The 22,096-nt window shown below is 39.6% G+C and overlaps 1 protein-coding gene across 25 annotated transcripts in view; it reads left to right on the plus strand.

Moving 5' to 3' along the window:
• HMBOX1 (homeobox containing 1) overlaps positions 1–21,481 on the plus strand; it is a 112,685-nt gene extending 91,204 nt beyond the window's left edge. For 6 of the 25 annotated variants that reach the window (XM_061372175.1, XM_061372181.1, XM_061372183.1 and 3 more), the window contains 5 exons: positions 11,653–11,735; positions 14,129–14,224; positions 15,870–15,964; positions 16,093–16,302; positions 19,692–21,481. In XM_061372175.1, the coding sequence (XP_061228159.1) occupies positions 11,653–11,735; positions 14,129–14,224; positions 15,870–15,964; positions 16,093–16,302; positions 19,692–19,829 (622 nt within the window). In that variant the 3' untranslated portion in view covers positions 19,830–21,481. Of the gene's footprint in view, positions 1–11,652; positions 11,736–14,128; positions 14,225–15,869; positions 15,965–16,092; positions 16,303–16,959; positions 17,041–19,691 lie in introns of all 25 variants that reach the window. The other 19 variants (XM_061372188.1, XM_061372196.1, XM_061372200.1 and 16 more) reach the window with 19 other exon arrangements.
• Positions 21,482–22,096: the final 615 nt, after the last annotated feature.

Raw genomic sequence — 22,096 nt, forward strand, 5'->3', positions numbered from 1 at the left:
GGAATAAACCACTTAAGTGAATTACAAAATTAACTTCTTGAATGATCTGGAAAGCATTCAGGAGGAATTAGTAATCAGGTTGGCACCCTGTCACCTCTTGCTTTGATGGAGCCAGCTGTCAGCATGGAGCATACATGAGCACCATCCATCCCAAAACACTGTTGGGTTTGCCCATTCCTGGTTTCTAGAAGTATGCGAAGTGTTCTTGCTGACTTGCACTGCAGCTACTCTCTGAACAGAGTCCAAACCTACCTCAGTGAAAAGAACTTCTCTGCCATCTAGTAACAGATGTGAGGTCTTTATACAAGTAATAAAGAGAGTAATTACAAGGAATAGTGAGGGAGGAAAATTCCTAAGTAAAACTCTTAAGTATGTTGCATCATGTATTTATGGGCTCTTGGTCAGACTGCGGAGCGCTTTAAACAGAGTTAAAAAGAATGCTTTATCAGAGAACCATATGGGCTTTAACCACAAAAGTCACTACCACATCCTTTTTTATCCTTTTTTTTTTGGTGGTTCAGGATAGTACAATTGACCTTTTTTAGTTTGATTTTCCTTTGGAACATGCGTAAGTTTAATTTTTTTTTCTTTTAATACTGTGCTGTTTGTGAAGATCTCTTTCAGCTGAATAGAAGACATGGATTTGTTCCAGAGAGCTTTTTTAATATGATTTTCTTATAAAGAAAATAAATAATAGGGCACATAAGCACAAAAGATAAATAAAAAAGTCGCCTGGTTTGTTGCTTATTATAGGCTGGCTTGGTCTCAGTTTCTAAATGCCCCTTGATTTTCTTTTAATCACAGGAGCATTGGACTGGGATTTCCAGGTTCATGTCCAGCTTTTTTTGTTTCACTCAGCCTTTATTATAAGCTTTTCATAAACTGATTAAATTCCCCCTCTCAGAAGTAGGTGTAGCCAAGGGTACAAAAGCGCATCAGGAGACCGCTACCCAGCAGGCTCTTACCATTTCAGCAGCTAGATATCTAAATTCCTGAGATTTTGGGACCCATTGTTCTCAGATCAGTTTTATCATTTAACTAAATAAATCCTTACCTCCATTTCTTGTCTCTAGTGTTAGTTCCCGTCGTGCATTTATGGTAAACCAAAACCTGCCATAAGTTTGCTCAGGTAAAACATGCTGTATCTCCCGCAACATAGACTTTCTGTTCCACTGTCATCAATTGCTCGTGGAGAATGTCAGTTTTAAATTCATCTTCCTTGAATGTGGGAAACCAGGATTGTACATACTCTTACGCAAGCATTTTAGTGCTTTTCTTTCTGGACTGGAAAGAGATGGCATCCTCAGCTATATCAGGCTTTGCCTTTTTGGTGGTTTTGTTGCATTGTGTCTTTTGGTCATAGGTAACAGAAAACAATCTTTCCAGCCCATGATCTTTTTGTGTATAAGATAAGTTGTTGTTCCCAAACTGTATGACCTTGCAAACTGTGCCGTTAAATTTCTTTTTAGTTCTTGCCCTTAGGATTGCCTATTACTTTTTATGGTGCTTCAAATTCAGTGTATTGACATGGCTTCTGACTTTGTCATCAGCAGATTTCATTACCATGTTCATACTTTGTGTCAAGATCATTTAAGTGTTTCATTCTTAAGATACTCCAAAGATGATACTTCAGGAATATCACTGATATCCATCCTCCAAGCCATTATTTCAACTTTTCAGCCCTGTTCTTTGTTATACATTTCCTTTCTATACTATCTTACAGTTGTGCTCTTTGTCTTTTACATGAATAATTTCCCATTTGTAACTGTATCAAGTGCTTCTACTGAAGTCCAAAAGTTGTAAGAATAGTTCATTTTTCTAGACATAAGGCATATAATCAACAACTTCTCCGTTGTTCTGAGAGCATCACTACCAGAACTGTGCAAGTAATGGCTCCTAAAGACGTTGTCCCCAGGGAACTTGGCTATTCTGAGCTGGGGTGGCAGTGACATTTAAAAGGAAGCACACTGCAAAAAACATGGCTCGTGACAGGGAGCACAAATCTAGGAGGAAGGAGGTGTGGATTGATTACGCAGCTCTGTGGCTGGTTTCTCGTGTCTGTGTCTATGTTTTAACTTTGCTGTTCTTCTACCTGCTAATTCTTCCAATAATATTGAACACAATTTTAAAGGAGTTTATGATCTGGTTATAGAAAGCACTTTTGAAATAAGGAGCATGATGGGTACTTTTTAATGAGAAGAGTCCTTGGAGCATATTATTTCCAAGGTAACTATTTGCACTCCTATTGGAAAAAAAAATAACTACAGAAAGTTGGATTGTGAGCTCAGCTATTTCCGTTCCCCACAGAGGGCGAATAGTCATGGAATAATCTGTACAAATAAATGACAAGATGCCAGACTTGAGAAGTAGTGTTCTTCAAGGATCCACAAAGCTACCTCATTGCCTTAAAACTTGTCTTATCCCTTTTCATTTGCTTTGATGGCTACAATGAACATCATGAAGTTGGTCTTGACACCATAGTAGTTTAATCAACAGGCATGCTGGCTATGCTGATTCATTAATTTTGTTCTCATTTGCTTATATCCATCTGTTGCATTGTATTTAGGTTCCAAGGCAGAGAATAGATTGATTTAAAAAAAAACCAACACCACCTTTTTCTGTTTTGTGTCTGTAGAGCAATTAAAACCAATAATAGTTCTTGTCCAGATCTTGGAGGTACAAGGTATTAGGGAAAATACATCTAGTGAGCCCTAAAACAGAAGCTTTGATCCTGAGCATTTTGACTTTAGGCATTAGATATCCTGTAGAATTGGCCTGATCTTGTATTTTGAATCCTGTAGGATCCTTTTGTAAGTTTAATCAGTTTTTATTTTCTGAAAATGCAGCAGCAGTGGTGGTTGTCTGCGTGCTTCTGAGCTGAGTCTGTCCAATGCTGGGAAACTGAAAATAAAAAACTTCTTTGAAGGGAAATGCTAGTGATGATGTTGGAAGTTGTCAGTTCATACTAAGCTTTATCACAAATCTCATGATTGGTATTTTTTCTCCCAGAGGCTTAGGACAAAGTGAGGCTTCAAGCTTCACAGCCAGAAGGACTACAGATTTTTGAAAAACATGGCTTTACTGAGGCTAAGCTAATAACAATTTGAGGGACCTTACTGCTTACACTTGACATTCTCTTCATACATCTTTTTGTGATCTAGTGCTGAGCTTCGCTTTGAGGCAAAACTAGGCTACTGTTCTAGAAATATCTTTCTTTAGATGAGCTGAAAACATTTCTGGCTCTGATGAGTTTAATATTTTCTTCAATACTTCAATACAGTTAAGGGAGGGCATTCTCCCCATTACTGTTGTATTGAGCCCAGAAGAGGCCAAGAAGATGCTCTGAGGGCTGGAGCGTCTCTGCTGTGTAGACAGGCTGAGAGAGCTGAGCTTGTTCAGCCTGGAAGATAAAAGGCTTCAGGGACACCTTAGAGCATCTTCCAGTGCCTAAAGGGGCTGACAAGAAAGCTGGAGAGGGGCTTTTGACAAGGGCCTGTAGGGATGGGACAAGGGGGAATGACTTTTAACTGACAGAGGAAGATATGGATGAGGTCGTAAGAAGCAGCTCTTCCTTGTGAAGGTGATGAGGTGTGAGCACAGGTTGCCCAGAGAAGCTGTGGCTGCCTCATCCCTGGCGGTGTTGAATCCTGTTTTCTTGCAAGTAGTATCTCATCTCTATACATCTCAATGGAAGGGTGGGTCACCAGGCAGCAAAACAGCCCTTACAAGTGGGTGGGCTCTTAAATGCCAGGTCTGATATCTTCACAAATTGATTTCTCATCGCTTTTTGAGGATGTTTCATCCATGGACTGACCCTGTCTTAGCTTTGCTTGCCATGTGAGAACTAGATAATCCAAAGGATGTAACTGAATTAACTTTTCGTCTGCGTTAAGTTAGAAAGTGTAGATGAGGTGTTTGTTTCCCAGTTGTCTTGATATTATCAATCATTTAAGTCCAGAGGATTTAATGCACATATACGTCCTTGTAGTGTGTGGGCCTCAATTTAAATATTGCAGGTAAATAAAGGAGGAGATACTATTATTCATGCTTAGATGCCTTGTTAGGAAGAGCTTTGAAGGTGCCGTATACTCACACCAACCGGTTATTGAATTATTATCACTTTATCTTGTCTTGATGTGTTAGTTAGTGGGTGGTTTATAAAAAACCTATCTTTTATTTCTTCCCTCTTTCATTTTGTGAACAATTTAGTTACTGTGTTGGTTTGGGGAGTTGTCAGGGTGCCTTCAGTGGAAAGTACTTGTATGTTTCAGAGTGCTGAAAACTTCAAATCCATCTACTCAGAAGTGAGCTGTTGTGTCATTTCAAAAATATTCTTATCACCAAATCCAATTACAAGGATGAGTAAATTGCCACCTCCAATGTCTTTACTATTCTTTTTTTAATTGTTAATTATCTCAACAGTAGGGTGCTACAGATTAGGAGGCTTAGATTATCTTTTGGAAGTGTGAGGCTTTCAGAGCCATTATCAGTTAATTCTGTTTTTAAACAAATTTTGGGATAATATTAATAGCTTGATAGGATTGTGGTGCTTGAGAATGCTGTCAAAATACTGAGAAAATGATTTCTAAAAAGTCAGAGAAACTTGATGATGTTATAGTAGCATTGAAGGTCATACAGTTTTATGCACTCCAGTGCAAGGTGTATTTTTGGCAGTTTAATCTACATTGCAGAGTAGATTCCTGCTAAGAAACATCAGTAAAATGACTGTCTCAAAGTTTAGGCACTGATTTGTAAAACCAGAATAGTCAGCTCTGTTGTACGAGGGTTTTTTAAATGTGCACTGAAATGACTGTGCAATGTATGTACACAGGCACATACTGACTTGTGAAATAGTGTATGTATATGTGGTGCTCTAAGTGATCTAGTACTGTTGAGATCTCTCCTCCACATTTGCACTTTCATTCCAAGAAGGAATTTAACTTCTCTTATAGTGAGAGACTTAAAAATGTTCTCTGCCTGGACAAGGAGTATGTCAGTATGCTGGGGTTGAAAGCCCAAGCGGGGAACAAGATGCAGATTTTTAAAGAATGAGGATTTTCACAATTTGGTTCCAAAGCTTATTTAAAGTGATGGTAGATTCTGCATTGGATAAAATGCCAAATTTTGCTAGGACTGGGTAGCTCTGTAGGTAGAACAGAAGATCTATGGTTAATGCCAAGATTGCTGAGAAACCTGATCAGTGCTGTAGAAGAGGTCAAGCTAGAGTCCTACAGTGGTTCCAAAGTCCTTTAAATCCATAGACTTAAAAAAATGATAATGCTATAGGTAAAATAGTAGAGCTGTATCAGTCGTGTTCATCAGTGTTTTTTACGGGGTTGGGATGTCTTTCACGTTTGTCTTTTGCCTGGATGGAAGGTCTGTTTGAGCTGACGCTGCAGGAATCCTGAGATTCGAGTTCATCTGCTGGCATCCAGAGAGCTGCAGTTCTCATCCTTGGCTGATCTCAAGTGCAGAAGTGGCTCACCAGATGTTTCCTGTAGCAACTACACTGGTGGTTATGTTTTGCAGTCTTGGGGGGAAAGAGAAGATGGTGTCTTCGGTGTAATTCTCAGCTCCATAAGAGTTTATATGTGTAGAGAATATCTTAGAGCTTTAATTTTGCTGTCTAAAATAGAAATTACTGTGTATTGGGAAGCAAACTGTTTAGTTGACACATGTGCTGTTGTTATAGAATCTGTAGGAATATCGGTATATAAAATAGATGGTGTCATCTGTTGACCTTGCTGAAAATGGCATTAGTGATATTCTTGGTTAGTATTTACTGGGAAATAAACTAGTCATTACACTTTCTGATGAGATTATGCTTTGAATGTCACTTCTCTGACAGTCTGTCTCTTGCCACACAGAGATAAGATCTCAGGCACAGATGACAGACTAACTTCAGAAATATTTCCATTGATTTGACAGCCTGAATAATAGTTCTGTTAAAAGCCACAATGACTGAAACAATGACCTCTTGCTACTGGGTGATAGTATGTTGATAAACATACAAATAAGAGATAAAGTAGGTAACTATATTCGAGTGTTTTATGTAACTTGTCAGTGGAAAGCAGAGGTACCGTTGGAAGGGAAACTAGATAGGGAGCTGAAATTACAGGCAGTCTTATCAAAGACAAAAGAGCAGCTTGCACTCTCGTGTATTTTGAGACACCAGAGGTTTTGGCAGGGAGCTCGGTCCCTGGTGGCAGCAAGATCTTCTGTTTATCACCAGGGGTCAGATGGGAGCTGGGGAAAATGGGCAGTTCTTTTTTTTTCCATATGTCCCTGGGCCAGCCGCCGAGCCCATCACTCAAGCTTTGCTTTTAGTGTCAGTTGAAGGGGATGTGTGTGAGCTGTCATTGAGGGAGCTGGTCCCAGCTGCGTGTTTCAGCCATCTCCTCCCCGCCTCCCTTGGCTGCACAACCACTGCTCCTGGCATGGGTGAGAAGCTGGACCAGAGAAGCAGTTGGGCAGAAAACCTTCCCACTAAAAGGGAATGAGGGAGAAGATAAGACCATTCCTTTCACCTGTGCGAAGCAGGAGCCTGTGCTAGTTTGCTGGGATGTTTCACTTCCTGCATTGATGAAAGTGGAACCCAGAGGTACAAAGTGAGGGAGTGAAATAATTATTTGCAAACTTAAATGAGGGAGTGGACTTGCAGCACATTCACTGTTCTTCAATAAATATCCATCTCCGTGTTCTTACCTACCACTAATTGCAAGGTAAATTATCCTTCTTTCAGTGAGACTGCCCTGGTGTACACATACCTGAATTACCTCACCTCAAAGTGTGTGTAATTCTGCTGTAACAGCTGACTCACAGTGAATTGTTATTCTGCAACACATTTAAGCCTTTCTACTTTGAATCACTTGCACACTTTGAAGCTTCAACCGTTATGTCATGCTGTAAACTAAGCTTTTACCCAGCCCAGGGTCTTTTGAGCATTTCTGTATTTTTATCTGTTTGTGCCTGACATCCGGACATATAAAAAAGCATCCAACCTGGCCGTCCTTCCGCTACTCCATAGGTTGGGTCGTATCAAACCCTTCCCTGGCAGCTGCAAAGCTGATAGGAAGCAGCAAAACTTCCACTGTGGATTATCAGAAACACTACAGAGGCATTGCTTAATGCATCTGATATCTAAGCCTGGATAACAGAAGCCATACAGCCAAGCAAAAAAAGATTGGCAGCTATTGCAGGAATTCAGATAGGGGCACCTTGGTAAAGGAGGGGGGAAAATGCGTTTTCTTCCATTACAGAGCCCGGGGCTGAGATGGATTCTCTCTCCGTCATTGTCCTAAGCACATTATCCCTGAAAGAAAAAGGGTTTCTCTGAATCTGCAATTTTTCTAGGCTTCAGTGTTATTGAAATGAAACTGCTTCAAGGATATCTACATTCTTTACCATCATATGGATTCTCATCTCATGTAAATTATTTGGCCACTTTTCATTTTAATCCTCCACTGTCATTTCCCACAAAAGAGATCATTTGGTTTCTTCATTGAAGGTATTCAGCTGACAGCTGCCCTTTGTCTAGAAAGCAGTGTGCCTTTGCAGGATTTATTTCTTGTGCCTGCTCTTTTTATTTTCCTTTTTTTTTTTTTCTTTTTGCCTTTTTCCCCCCACTTTTAAGTTCACATTGCTTTATATTTTTCATCTTTATTTTTTAGGAACTTTTCAGATGGTGAACAGGCTGTTTGTAGCTATGAAGAGCATGCTCTGTTCTTTCCCTTAGCAAAGGTATACCTGGCTGGTAAGAAACAGAACTGGAGGCATACTAATTAAATTTCCTGCTTGCAAGGAGAACTGTAGTCAAAAAAATCGCTGTGTTTTCACAACTTCTACTTGAGCAAACTGAAACAGTCAATGATGATTTCTTTTTCCATGACTTCCCTATCTTGAAAACTCAGTTATTCTCCCTTCCTTTCCAGAAGTCTTGGAAGACTTTAAATTTTATGCTTTGTGTCATGGTGTATCACCCACAAATCATAGAATCACAGGATGGTTTGGGTTGGAAGGGACCCTAAAGATCATCTAGTTCCACCCCGCTGCCGTGGACAGGGGCACCTTCCACTAGACCAGGTTGCTCTAAGTCCCATTAGGACATTGAAATAAGTGATGAGAATTAAACATTACATGTTGGTTGTGTGCATTTTGAGGCAAACTGTGAGGCTGAGCATGAAAATCAGTTCTTACTGTTGAGGTTGCATGGTTTTGATTATCTGTAGCTACATGAGACCTTTTCCTTTCAGACTGAAAACTCCTGAGTATCATCTCTTCCCTGATAAAACCAGCTTACACTCTGTCAAAGGTTAAAAGCACAATGTGGTGATGGAGAAGTATAGTATCAGGAGGAGATACAGTTTTGGGGAGCATGAGTTGCTGGTTGAACAAGTTTACAGGCAGCTTGAATCTGTGGGGGAAGGAGGAAGGAAGCATGTCATGAATGTGGATAAGGAGTAAGAGACAGGTTCTAAAATTACTGTGTCAGCTACAGAAACTGAATTTAACAACTCCGATAGTGCCCTTCCAGCTCTCCTCTGGTACCTGCTTAGCTTTGTGATTTCCATTAAAATTTCTTACTTACCAGGAGAGCTGCCTGAAAACTCAAATTTGGGGCAGGCTGGGGTTTTTGTTTTATCTTTTTCAGGGTTTTTTGTTTGTTTGTTTGTTGTTGGTTTTTTCTTCAGAAAACGGGGTTTCAGGGTGAAAAGAAATTCAGGTTTTCAAGTGGGAATCACTTTTCATGTAGAAATTTTGGGACATTTACATTAAAAAAAATAATGTTGGGATTAAAGTGCTTCAGAATGATGAAAACTATGTTTAAAATGTGTGTAGCTTATTCAGTTGTAAAATGAGTTTAAAGTTACCATTTCAGCAACAAGTTTTTTCAGAATCACAAAAACGATTGGACTACAGTCGTTCGTTCCCAGGAGAGGTGTCTCATTCATTGTCCAGTTCTGAAAGTTAGCTCCGTCACAGGGAAGTTTCCTGCTACCTCAGAGGACTGTAAACCTAAGCCTAATTTTTGTTGCTTTAGAAAATTTGAGCCTTGTTGTTAGACTCAGCAAAAGTGTACAGCAGTCTGTGCTTGCTAGAAGGGGATGGTATTTAGTTATGTGCCAAGAAAAGGATCACGCTAGTGGCTCTTATCTTTTCTTGCATCAACATAAGAATGGGCAGTTAAATTATATATGGTTCCTTAATTTTACATCTTTTGTCATTTCTTCCATAAAGTTAGGCATTGTCTAGCAACTTGGGGACCGCAGATGATCTACATCCATAATATCACATGATACCATGTTTTACCTTCTGGTTTTAGTACATCACTGTGTAGATCCGTCAGGTTTCTAATTCCTAGTTTCTTTTGTGGTATTTGTTCTTGATTTTTTGACAAGTATCTGTAAATAAAATAAATAAGATTCATCAAAGGGAAGCAATAAAATAGCTGTTATGGCTACCAGAATTTGCCAAATTAATTTTTGTACACATAGTGATGACCTGGGTACTTGAATAGGACTCCAGGTCATACAATATATTTGTGTGAATAGTAGCGCAGTTTTCAGCTGTGATGTCTTGACTTTTTTGTTCCTTTATCTTATGGCACTTATGAGGAAATAGTTCATGGCTACGGGCAGAAAGTGGAGTGTTCTATTTTGTAGGTGAGAGAGATGAGACACTGTCATGGGGCAGTTGGACTGGGGTCCTGAGCTTCTGCTTCCATCACGAACTACTAGAAAATGCATTTTCTGTTCTGTTTATCAAGCTCTCCGAAAAAAATCTTTGTAGAGAACATGACCCCTTCGAACAGATTTTTTTGAGTAAAGATAGACACACATATCACTTTGAAGGCTTATAATAGTAGAAAGGATAATATGTCTGGAAGAGGAAAGAATATACTTTAAAAAATACCATGTGCAGAGACTGGGACTACTGCTGGGAGGGGAAAAGGGAGGCGGAAAAGAAACTCTCTTGCTGATAATTCAGCAAGCATTCCTGTTGGTAACAGTGCCAGACTTGACAGCACTATGTACTTGAACCTTCCCAGAAAGTGAGTGTAACCAGACATCCTTGTCTTCAGATCTAATGGCAAAATCTCAGCTCCTTTTTCAGAGTAGGAGCAAGTGTAGTGGGAGTTGCAGTTATGGTCATTCTCTCCAGATTTACTTCATAAGAGTAACTTGGAGGTCCAGGGAAGTAGTAGTTGATGTTCACATGTAAATGCAGTTGCCTTCGAAGCCCAAATTGGTAGTATAGACGTAGCCTGCACTTCAATTTGTGAAGACAGATCTATTTCTGCGGTTTCATTTGCTCTCTAAGCTGGCAAATCAAGTGGACATACATTAACAGTTTAACTAGCAGTCAGTGTATAGAGACTTTGAAATAGGACCTCATTTGTTAGTATAGTTGCAACTGTAGGTAACACTGTGACCAACAGGATGAAGTAGTAGCTAAAATGCATACTGAATGTTCAGAGGAAGCATGGACAGAAACAGTTGCTACATGGAACAGATTGCAGGTTTCTGTAGAAAGTAACTGTGCTGGGGTGATACACTGGAGGAGAACTATGACCATGGAAAATAATAATTGCCTAAATATGCATGAATCTCCTAGTACCAAATGATCTGAGGAATAAGGAAATATCTTATTTGAAAAGCTGGAGCAGCTGTCCAACAGCTGAACCTGCTGCTCTTCAAAGTTGATCAAAGAATTCCTAGGATTGTGTATTATGGACAATCTACAAAAAAAAATAAAATAGTAGTCTCTTCTTATGGCGTGCTTATCAGAGTCCATTGAAGTAAGCAGGACTTTTTGTTGGTTTTAATGCAAATCTGATAAGCTCTGTAGAATGTAAATCAGTTCATTAAAATTTGTAAAGCACTTAAATGAAATAAGAGAGAAAACAGTTTAACTTTTATAGGGTGTTTACTGCATATAAAGTACAATAAAATCATGATTATTCAGAAAAAAAATACTGTTGGAATATGCTATGCTCTGTGTTGTTCTGGGAAAGATTTAAAATTTTTAAATTGTGATTTAAAAACAACAAACGTACCTGACTCTAGAAATCTTACTGTATTACTGTGTAATTTAGGCTGTGGAATCTTCAGACCATATCTGTTTAAAGGATGCACTATTTGTGTGTGTTTGTATGTGTTATATATATATGTATGTGTGTATATATTAACCCAGGGATCGACATAAATATTGAACAGCTCCTTTATTTGTAGGATGCTGCCTAACCTGGGGTATGTCAGGGTAAAAAACCAAGTAAATGATAATAAACAGAGGCAGAGGCATGGCCTATGATGTCTTCTGACATGATGCTTCTGCTTCACTTGACAGTCATAATTCACATATTTGTAGCATTGCCAACTGTGTTATATCTCCTAGTGCAGTATTCCAAATGCTGAGGTGACACTGCAGATACTGAGATAATATTTATTTACCTGAGGCATTTGGGAAGGTTTAGCCACGTGATGGATATGAATGCATGCACATAATACCTTGTGCATGTACAGGTTTACATAAAATTTGCTGCATCTGTGCATAAACTACCAGTTGACACCTTTAATGAAGCTGCTTTGGAGCCTTCATGCTCTTTATTTCTGATAAAAATTACCAACCTTTTTTTTGTTTTCCCTGTTGCAGTTACTTCAATGAGAATCAATATCCAGATGAGGCAAAGAGAGAAGAAATTGCAAACGCCTGTAATGCAGTTATACAAAAGCCAGGTGAGCAGCTGATCATGGTGTCCTTTCCAAAGGCAACTGCAATTAGATTTCAACATCTCCTGCTAAATTCAGCAAATCTCATTTTATGGCTGTTGCTAACAAATGCACTGCTCTCAACTAGTAGTGGGCTTTTTCGTGAGCAGTCTATGACTCATGTTGTTCAGAGCTGCTGTACTGGGATGAACGTGACAGCCAGTTCAAGTTTCAAACCTAAATGCTGATGTCTGCAACTTAAATTCCCACCATTTCAGATACGAAGTACAAGTTGTGCATCTGAACCTTTCATTTATGCAGCTTGGTAAATGGCATTGCTAACAAAATAAACATGTCTGGAAGGATTTCATTCTTTATGTTCAGTTATTTCAAAGTACTTATCTAAGCATTCAGTAGCAATCTGAGAATTTTACACTCCACAAAACTGTGTTTTACTGATTCCTTTTTACAGATGGGAAATTTTAGGTTCAGAGGCTGAGGCTTGCTGGAGGTTATAGAGCAGGTCATCAGAGGAGAAAGGAGCACAGCTTTCCCAGCTTTCAATTTTCTTTACAGCTTGTAGACAAGGGTGTTATATTAGAATCTGTGTACTAATAGAGGAACTTGGATTTGGGTAAAAAAAAAAAAATTGCATTTTTTGTGTTGTTTGTCATACTTAAGAGAGAAGACAGTCTGAGAGGGCTTTGGTTGTTCAGCCTGGAGAAGGCTCCAGGGAAACCTTAGCGCAGCTAATGGAAGGGCCTTTGAGCAGCCTGGTTTAGTGCAAGGTGTCTCTGCCTGTGCAGAGGGATTAGAACTGGATGAGCTTTAAGGTCCCTTCCAACCCAAACCATTCTATGATTCTGTTAGAGACACGAATATTCAGTGTAGTATTAGTGAATACACCTGCATTCACTTAGGTTTTCTAACTGTACGTTTACACAGTTTTCAGAACTTCTGTTTTGGATATTTCAATTTTACATAGCCAGAATAAATATTAATGCAAAAAAAAAAAAAAAGGCTAAGACATGACTCCTGGACACTGGTACAGTCACAGAACAGCACAGAATCATAGAACAGTATAGGCTGGAAGTGACCTGGAGTTCACCTGGTCAGGCAGAACCAGTTAGGTTCAGTTGCCCAGGGCTTCACCTTGTTCAGTTTTGAATATCTCCTAAACCAGAGGTACCTCTGAGCCCCCATTCCATGATGTTGAGCCACTCTCATGGCAAAATACTTTTTCCTAATACCTAGTCAAAATTTCCCTTGTTGCAACTTGTATGCATTGCCTCTTGTCTTTACCAGAATGATCTGTCTGGTAGAGGTTGGGATTTTATTCTTGGCTGTGCTGCTGATTGGTTAAGTAACTTGGAAAAAACCAGTTTGAACACACTGTGTCTCAGGATCAATAAAATCTTGTGAGTGGTGCTGATGCACAGCATTAGTAAACAGCATAGCTGTCTGTTTCCAGATTTTAATTTCACTTGTCTCATCTCTCCTTACCTATTTAAGTTTTCAGATTGCTGCAATTACATAAATGCTTTGTATGCTGAATAAATGAACTATTGAGAGACAGTCTGAAGTAGGGGAGTCTCATCCCCACATAGCCTGAAGAGGACTGAGGATGCAGCTACATCCAATATTTTAGATAAAGGCAAGGCCAGCTGAAGAGGTTTCCACTATGTGCTTGCATTCCCTCTTTTCTGTTGGTGATCAGCTGGTGATTTCTTGTAGCTGGCTGGTGGTGGCTGGCATTTTTTTGCTGGTTTAAGCATAAAAACTCCAGCAATCAGGTTTTCAACATCCACCCTCGTTCTCCCAAAAGATCGCAAGTGTCCTGGCACGTTTGGGAGGCTGTGATTAAAGCTGCAGGAGCACGATAGCAGCTGGTGGTTTAGAGGAAGGAAAGCAGATTGGAGGGGATGACACAAAATTTCTTCATTCATTTTGCTACTGAAGAAAACTCGTCATTGGACTATATCCTTGTGGCACATACTAAGAGAACTAGCCCAGAGGTACACGATTTGTGATAGGGCTGTGAGTTGGAGTTTTTTGAATCTCATTTTTGTGCTTGAACTAGGAAAGCAGCCCTTTATTCTCTCTCCCACGGCTCTGGATTTAGTTGATTGAAGCTGCAAAGCAATTCCTGTAGTTCTGATTTTTTTTTATTTTTTTTTATTTTTAAAGAAGAAAGGCTACTTTGTTTTTAGAGAGATATTTGGTGTTTATTACCATAACATCTGGGCACAGTACTTTGATTCACATAAAATTCACTTTATTTTCAGTTATAAGCACTTTTCAGTGCAGTCTCTATTTCAGGGGTTTATCACATGTGTAATGGTCTTTTTGCCTGCCTCTGGAACCCAGTGAGTAACAATGCTGTATTTATTCCTCCTCCCCACCTCCCATTACTTTCATAGGGAAGAAGTTATCGGATTTGGAACGAGTTACCTCCCTTAAGGTGTACAACTGGTTTGCCAACAGAAGAAAGGAAATCAAGAGAAGAGCCAATATCGGTAATGTATCAGAGAACCTGTTTTCAAGGTTTAGTACTAATACTTGCTCAGGAGAGATGGAAATTACGTAAGATTGTATTAATGAAAATGCTAGATGTTCTGACATTCTTAGTAGAAATGTGGAGGAATTATTAAAATTAGTCTCTTGCTGTTCCAGATCTTTCCTGAAATATGGGTAGGAGTTTAATTTATAGAAATCCATCATCAATGCAGGAAAATGATGCTGTTAAGAAGTTTTACTGGAAGATCAGTTTTAAAAATGAAACAGAATTTGATGGTGGGAAGAGAATTGTATCTCTTTATTCTTGGGCTCCTTTGGGTATCCAAAATAAAATCTGAACTAAAACTTCAAAATACCTGCAGTGAAATATGGGAAATAAGGAATTTTGAGGCGATGGCAAGTGCACAATCTTGACATGCAGTTTAAATGAAAAGTGAATGTTGTGAAGAGCTTTTATCTGGTTGTAGGTTTCTTTCTGTCTGTGTTCCACTGAGGCCGTCTTTCTTACTGCCATCCCTGAGACCCCACAGGGATCTCAGAGTCCAGTGAGTTGTTCTATATCTCAGATGCAGCCACTACGACCTAAGGTTCTTCAAGCCAACTGCTTAGTTTGATAGTACTTGTCTTCCTTACTGCTTTCCAAGGGATTGCACAGGGACAAATGGCTAGAATAAAGTAGTAATTTTTCTCGATGATCAGGATAAAACAAAAGCCACTTCAGAGTTAGCCCTGCAGGTCCTTTGTGTGAGTAGCAGATTGTAAGGAAATTAGAAATGACTCTGAACTTGTAAAATGTACACCTTCTAATGTGAACAAACATAAGACATTCTGATGAGAATAAACTCACATTAGTGACCAGGAGCCAACAAAGTTTGGCAGTGAGTGCAAAATTTTATGTGCTTCCTTAGATACTATACAGAGTTACGTTTATAGTCCATAGATGAACAGAAATCTATACCTGTCTACTACCCAGTATTTCTGCAACTGCGGAATGTTGTGTCCTTTTCTTATCTGCTTTTTCTTGCCATATTTATGAACAAGAAAAGATTCTTTTTACAGCATTTAATGTGTTATTGAAATTTAACCTAAATTTATTTTTATGAAAATTAAATCTGTCAAGGAGTAGGGTGAACAAAGCAAAGTCAATCCAAGGTGGGTGAAGTTATAGCTGTATCTGTACAATTTGAGGAGGAGGGTTAGAAGGAGATCAAAAAGAACCAAAGGGAGCTTTAGATGCTTGGATCCTACTGGAAGAATAAGACGTGTGTTTTTAAATCCATTAAGGGCTTTAAAGAATTTCTCCATCTATCTTCAGACACTCCCTGTCCCCCTCAAATCCTGCCAGTCCAAACTATGTGGAAGATCTACAGGGAATGCTTTTGCCACTTCAGTGCATCAGACAGGCTGGAAAACGGGGATTCTTACTTGCAGTCAAGTCTGTTAGTTGGCAGGAAAGGACTTCAGGCAAAGCAGTATCTGTACATGTGCTACCTTCCCAAATACTGGAGAGTGAAGTGGAAAAGACTATGAGCTAACTTCCGTTTGTTCTAACTTCTTGGGGAAAAACAAACAAAAAAAATAGTAGTTGCTTTCAGTTACTCTAATGTATCAGATAAATTAGGGATCCATTTGCTTTTTTCGAAGAAGCAGCAATCCTGGAGAGCCATGGAATAGATGTACAGAGTCCAGGAGGTCATTCCAACAGTGATGACGTTGATGGCAATGACTACTCGGAGCAGGTAAGCACTGTGGCCGAGCTGCATGGCCCATAAAGGGGAAGTTCACTTGAAACAAGAAGAGGCTCTTAACCTCTCGCAAATCAAATGTCTCTTGTTGTTTTTCTTTTATGTAACTGTAATGGGGGAAGTGGAAGAGCACAGCTCCCCTATTTGAATGTGTTGAAGCAACCAGTATTCACCCACATGGATTTATTGTCATACAACAGGACACTTGGCAAGTACGCAATGGGGAGGAGGAGGGAAGATGTTCAGAGGGAGGCAGAGAAGCAGAGAAGGTAGAAGAAGACAGGAGGATCTGCTCCAAACAAGCAAGTTACACCATTCACGCCACACGCAATGTATGAAACATGTTAGGAGAGTGTTAACTCACCCAGTGCACCATGCATAACTTACACTCTCCTTACCCCCAACACTGTTCTAGTTATCCACCCTCAAGAAAGGATGTACAGGTCTATAATAGTTGCTCCTATATATCAGGCACCAACATTCTTCCCTGCAAAACTAGGCATGTCTCTTCCTTTTACACCTATTATTTGTTTCTCCAAGAAATGTCTCCTTTACAGCTTGTGCTACAGCTCCTTTGAGTTGCTTATCTGGCACCCAGGCAAGTCCCTGCCCTGTACACTTCATAATCCCTTTTGGCAACCTTGCCCAGGAAGATGCTGAGTGCCCTCCTATAAGGTACTGAGCTTCCTCTCTTTGACTGTGGCAGTACCTTTCAGGAGCATCTCAGGATCCATCCCGTAGACACTGACAGACAAAGGGTGAAGGGTGGGGGAAGGGATTTGATTAAATGAGGTTTGACTTTTATTTGGCTCTGTACCTGTTCTGTATTGTTCTGCAACTATGTGCAACTATTTGGATTGTTTACATATTATCTGTCTCTTTTGGGTTTGTTTTTTTTTTTTTATGTTTGCATTTTAACTCTTGCCTATTCTCTATTTTCCTTGGTTATTTTTAACCCTTGACAGCAACTTCTTTTTTAAATTCTCTAGCAAAAGAATACCCCTTCCCGCACTCTGAGCCCTCACCTACCCTAAAGTTGGTGACCCTTCCTTCACACACCTTCCTGACAGGTATTGCATCCCCTTCCCAATTTTCCTTCAGGTCTCATTGTTGGCCAACCCCCCCCAGGGCTGTGTGTGCTTGGCACCAGTGGCCTTCAACAATTCACTTAGTTCTGGTTTTGCCATGAGCTGTGTTCTGTGCTACACCCAGCAGCAGCTGGGGTGGGCAGATCACTTTTAATTGACTGATTTGAGAGAATTAGGTAGGTCTCCTTCTGTAAAAGCTGCTGGTAGAGAGTAGTAGCAACTGAATGTCCTGGAATGAGTCCTTAGCACACTTGGCTATGGCCCAGTACAACAGATATCTGGCAGACCCATTCCCAGCCGCTCTGGTTCTGATGAGTATTAAGGCCCTTCTTATAGGTCATCACCAGCAGATTTGGTAGAATCAACTTTGCCAGCTCTAGGTGATGGAAGGCTGCTCTGTAATGGCTATAAAATATGTTGAAACTGCTGCTGAGCACACATAATTCCATGTCAGTCAGATACAGGACCTGAATATGAGGTGAAGTGTTATGTAGACTCCCAAACTATGTTTTTTTTTCTGTGTGCTATCCAAAATACTTTGAAAAGATAAATAGATTGGTTATTAAAATTTAAAGGTCTTTATTTAGAGCCCTTAAAAATTACATTTCTCAGTAATCTAGCTGGGCTCCTCTGTGAAGTGTAATTAGGCATTAGCAGCAAAGCAGATTAAATGGCAAGCTCTCCTAATGACCATTTAACATCCCTTAGCTGTTAAAACCGTAAAGTCTCTTTTCTACAGTGATACCCTAACTCTAGTAAACCTTAAAACACCAGGTTCACCCAAATACTAGTGAAGTGCCTAAAACTCCAGAAGTCAGGACTTTGTATTTCTTACTGTAGTAAATATTACTGAGAGGCCCGTAAAAGTGTGTGCACATCACAATATTTGCCTGACATTTGTTGTAAATGAATGCATTTCTTTAAATAACCTCAGGACTTTACCAAATCCTGGATTTTCTGTCCCCCTCAGCATTTACAACCTGTCATCCATCTTAATCTGAAATGCATAATACACATTTTAATTCTTAAATTTCACAAATTTATCACTTAAAGGCTGTTGGAAGACTGATAAATGCTTATCATTTCCTTTCAATAAATAATAATAATTAAAAAAAAAAAATTTGCAGGGTCATGGTGTGGTTACTCTTGGTACCCTGTTTTAAATATGGGAAAACACCATGATTTTGCCTGAAGTTCCAGAAGGATTCATTTGACAGCTGGAATTAGTTGGGATGTTGCTCATTCTCATTATTATTGAAAACCAGGCCTTCTTTCTGACGTAGACTGTGAGACATGCACACTTGCTATAAAATTTATGCTAGAATTGTCAGCCTTTTAGGTCTGCTGTTGCGACACCATTATGCACCATGTTATGTGCACAACAGTCCACTGAGTTTAAAATTTTCACTGGAATACTTTAGCAGCAGAGTTTCTCAGTGTCAGGGTTTTTTGCCAGCCACCTCAACCAAAACCACGCTGGTTCTCTTACAGCTGAGAGACTTTGCTCTTTAGAAAATAGGCAAAGAAATATGAGACATAGAGTTCAGTGGACTGGAGAAGCTGGCAGTATCTTCACCTAAGTATTTAAATTACTTTGGTTGCAGCCCTCTGAAATCATTGCACTGTCTTTCTTAGCAGTCTTAAGAGGTTTTTGGCATCTTTTCCCCTTTACCTGTGTGAATTCAGTGTCTTCACAGCATACTGTCTCAGACCAAGGGTTAGTCTAGGTTTTGATCCTGTTTCTGATTGAGGACAATAGTAATATTTAAAGAAAAAGGATTCTTAAAGGATATATAGTTTATTATAGTAGCCTCCAGCTTCTGAAAATTGGTAGTTTTGAGAGGCTTCCTGAACCAGGCAGTGTATCCACTTTCAGCTTTGATAATTTCTAGTAGATTAAATTTTCCCTGAACTTGTCTAAACCCCACCTTTTGAAGCCATTTTTACTTTCATCTGAACTAAAAATCAGTGAATCCTACACAATCATAAGCGAAGCAGTGCTTCCCATTGCACTTTGGAGTATAGAATCATTCCAGTGAGTTAGGTCACAAGAAGCCATGAACAGTTGTTCTTTATTTACTAATTATTTGTGGTAAACATTTACCATATCAACCATCAGCCATTGCTTTTTCAAACTGAAGAACCTGAGTCTCTGTAGCCTCTCCTCATAAGGAAGCCACCCCATGCCTCTCCTCCCCAGTGTTGCCGTTCTCTCTACCTTTCCTAGTTCTATTGTGTCCTCTTTAATTGGGGTGACCAGAACTGTCTATTTAAAATGTAAGAATAACATGAATTTGTGCAGTGCACAGTGCTTGCTATCTTAGATAGGTTTCCTGACATACCTAGTGTATCACTTCTGTCTTTATAATTTAGTATTTCCTCAGAGTATCCACTTCCCTATCCTCTCAAATTCCTCTCAAAAGTTGGGTGTGCCACTCCTTGCCTTGCTTACCTTTGTCTGCACAGTGTGGGATATCAGTCCTAAATCATTTTGTAAATTCCTTCCACTTCCAATTCTGCCCCTGTAACGAATGTGTAATTCACTGCCCTTAGTCCTTTACACACTCGTTTGTCTGCAGGTTTTTTACTCATGGAGTAATAATGTTTCTCTCTTCTCCTTTCTACATGCACAGGATGACAGCACTAGCCATAGTGACCATCAAGACCCCATTTCATTAGCTGTGGAAATGGCAGCGGTAAACCACACCATCTTGGCATTGGCCCGGCAAGGAGCCAACGAGATCAAGACAGAAGCTCTAGACGACGACTGATACAAAGAGAGGGGAGGGTCAAAGCAAGAAGTAACTTAGTTTTAGACGTAGCACCTTAGCAGACTTTCCTCAGTCCTTAATATGTGTTCTTACAGTATAACTTTGCAGTTTCTTGTACGTCAGTTAGCTGTTAGGGTCTTGTTCTGTGAAGATGGCATGGTGCCCTCAGCCTTTGCATATACTCTCTCAGTATTAATTCCCAGTAAATAATCAATCAACCAACCAACCTCCCTCTCCCAGCCCCAGTGGCTAGAAAAATCTTGCTGCTCTGTCTTAGCATTCAAAGTGCTTCCAGGTATTTTAGACAGCCCTCAATTACAAGTCTTAGGCTACACTTAAAACCTTGGATAACCTTAGAGATTGTGTTAAAAAAATAGTCTGTATGCTTTTCCTTCTCTGAGACTGAAAGGATGCAAGCTGAGGTAGTGGCACAGGGTCGATGGACACCAGATCGGGAGTATCACCAGAGAGTAAAAAGAACACTAGAAACCCCACTTCAGCATGGGAATAAATCATTTCCAGCTGCAATAAGCCGTGCCTCACTGGTCCTACAGTGACTTGATATACTTTTGGGTGCTGTGCTGAGAATGTCCATTGGAAACACATTCACGTATTTTGGTTGATGTTCACATATTCAACACAGACATCCTCTACTCTCACAAGCTACGTGGCTTAGTGGATAAGTACTGCCTTCTGCCTCTGGGACCATGATTGAAGCCCAGCCTGGGATCATATGAAAAATGAGCTGAATGTCTAATGGACAACAGTCCACTTCTCAAAACCACTATTCATTATTTGGCATGGCTAGCAGTGCCTGCTCAGAAGAGGTCTAGACTCTATTGATCTGTCATTAGCAATTTCACCTATTATTCTTCCTCTCACCTTTTCTGTCCCTACCCTACTCCCCTCTCCACTTTGCTGCTTTCAAAAGCAGTGTTTTCCAGGAAGGTTATTAAAGTCATAAAATGGGTGAGTGGATTTTTACACATCTGTGTAACTAATGCCTACATCCTGACTAGCCTGAAAGGTTCTTGGAGAACTTTTACATCTGATTTTTGCTAGGAAACCATCGTAGCATAAATATTCTCCTAATTACGAACTTTTTTTGTTTCTTTAAAGGCAGGAGGATCTCTTACCTGAGAAATGGGGTGTGAATGTTTTGTGTTCTCTTTACTCTGTCCTTGTTAAGATGTGAGAAAGCTATACGGCTACGAGCAATTTAATTAATAATTGGAAGCCATACTGATAATGGATGTGGTAATATTTTTAAAGCAAACGTACTTTAAGTAGCAGAAACTAACGGAATTGTTTTCCTTGATCATATGTAGCACTTTTGTTACTTTTTTCTTAAAGATATTTATATTTGATAAGTCTTTTTTTTATCATTTGAGAATTCAAAATACCAAACAGCAAACTTGCATTACAGAGTCACCCTGCAATCACCTTGTCATCTAGTATCTAAATGATGAACTGTGTGTGCATCTAAGAAAATTACATCTGCTAGCATTGTGTGGAAATGATCTCCTGGCATCCTGATAAAATGATATGCTGCTGCCGGTAAGAGGAAACATTTTGATGGAAACAGCATGGGAAGTGTTAGAGATGGGCACGACTGTGTTGCGTTAAAACTAAAAATTAAAAACCTGTGTAAATTTTTGTATGTAGATATATGAAAATTTGCATAGCGTTTCCTCAACATTCCATTTTTATCTTCCCAGTTTACGTGGGAATAGCTTAAAAAAAAGGAAAACAGCTCAGTCTGAAGGATGGGTTTCCCTTTTTTCCCCTCCACTTTTCAGGTGGGGGCAATGAAGGGAAGTTGCTGTTATTTGTCTTGTTCTCATCCATTCCTCACATTTAACTATCAGATAGCATTGTGAATTCTGAAAATGTGGCTCCTCAGCAGGTTTTTAGCCAGCTTACACCCTTCAAGGCATAGGCCAACTAGATCATCTTGACATCTGTGAATCTCATGAAAATTGCTTAGGTAAGTGTGGAGGAGATTTTGTACTTTCAGGGGGCACAGGGTTGGCATCTCTTTGCTCTGTAACTTTGAAGATGTGTAGGTAGGGCTTGGCCTCGTCTTTCGCTTACGGATTTCATTGGAAAATTTATGTGCTTTCCTTAGATATAGATCACTGAAGCAGAATGAAGCCATCTTTTTTTTTCTTTTTCCTGTTTATTGCATTTCTTGATTTGGCAAATTCATAAGTAGCATCAGGGCAGACTCAGGAAAGAAAGGAATTGGATCAGCAACCATTGCAGCA

This window comes from Neopsephotus bourkii, unplaced genomic scaffold, assembly GCF_033783945.1.
Source record: "Neopsephotus bourkii isolate Nb327-2 ecotype Australia unplaced genomic scaffold, CSIRO-AGI_Nbou_v1 NB_1600, whole genome shotgun sequence".
In the NCBI taxonomy this organism is placed as follows: domain Eukaryota; kingdom Metazoa; phylum Chordata; class Aves; order Psittaciformes; family Psittacidae; genus Neopsephotus; species Neopsephotus bourkii.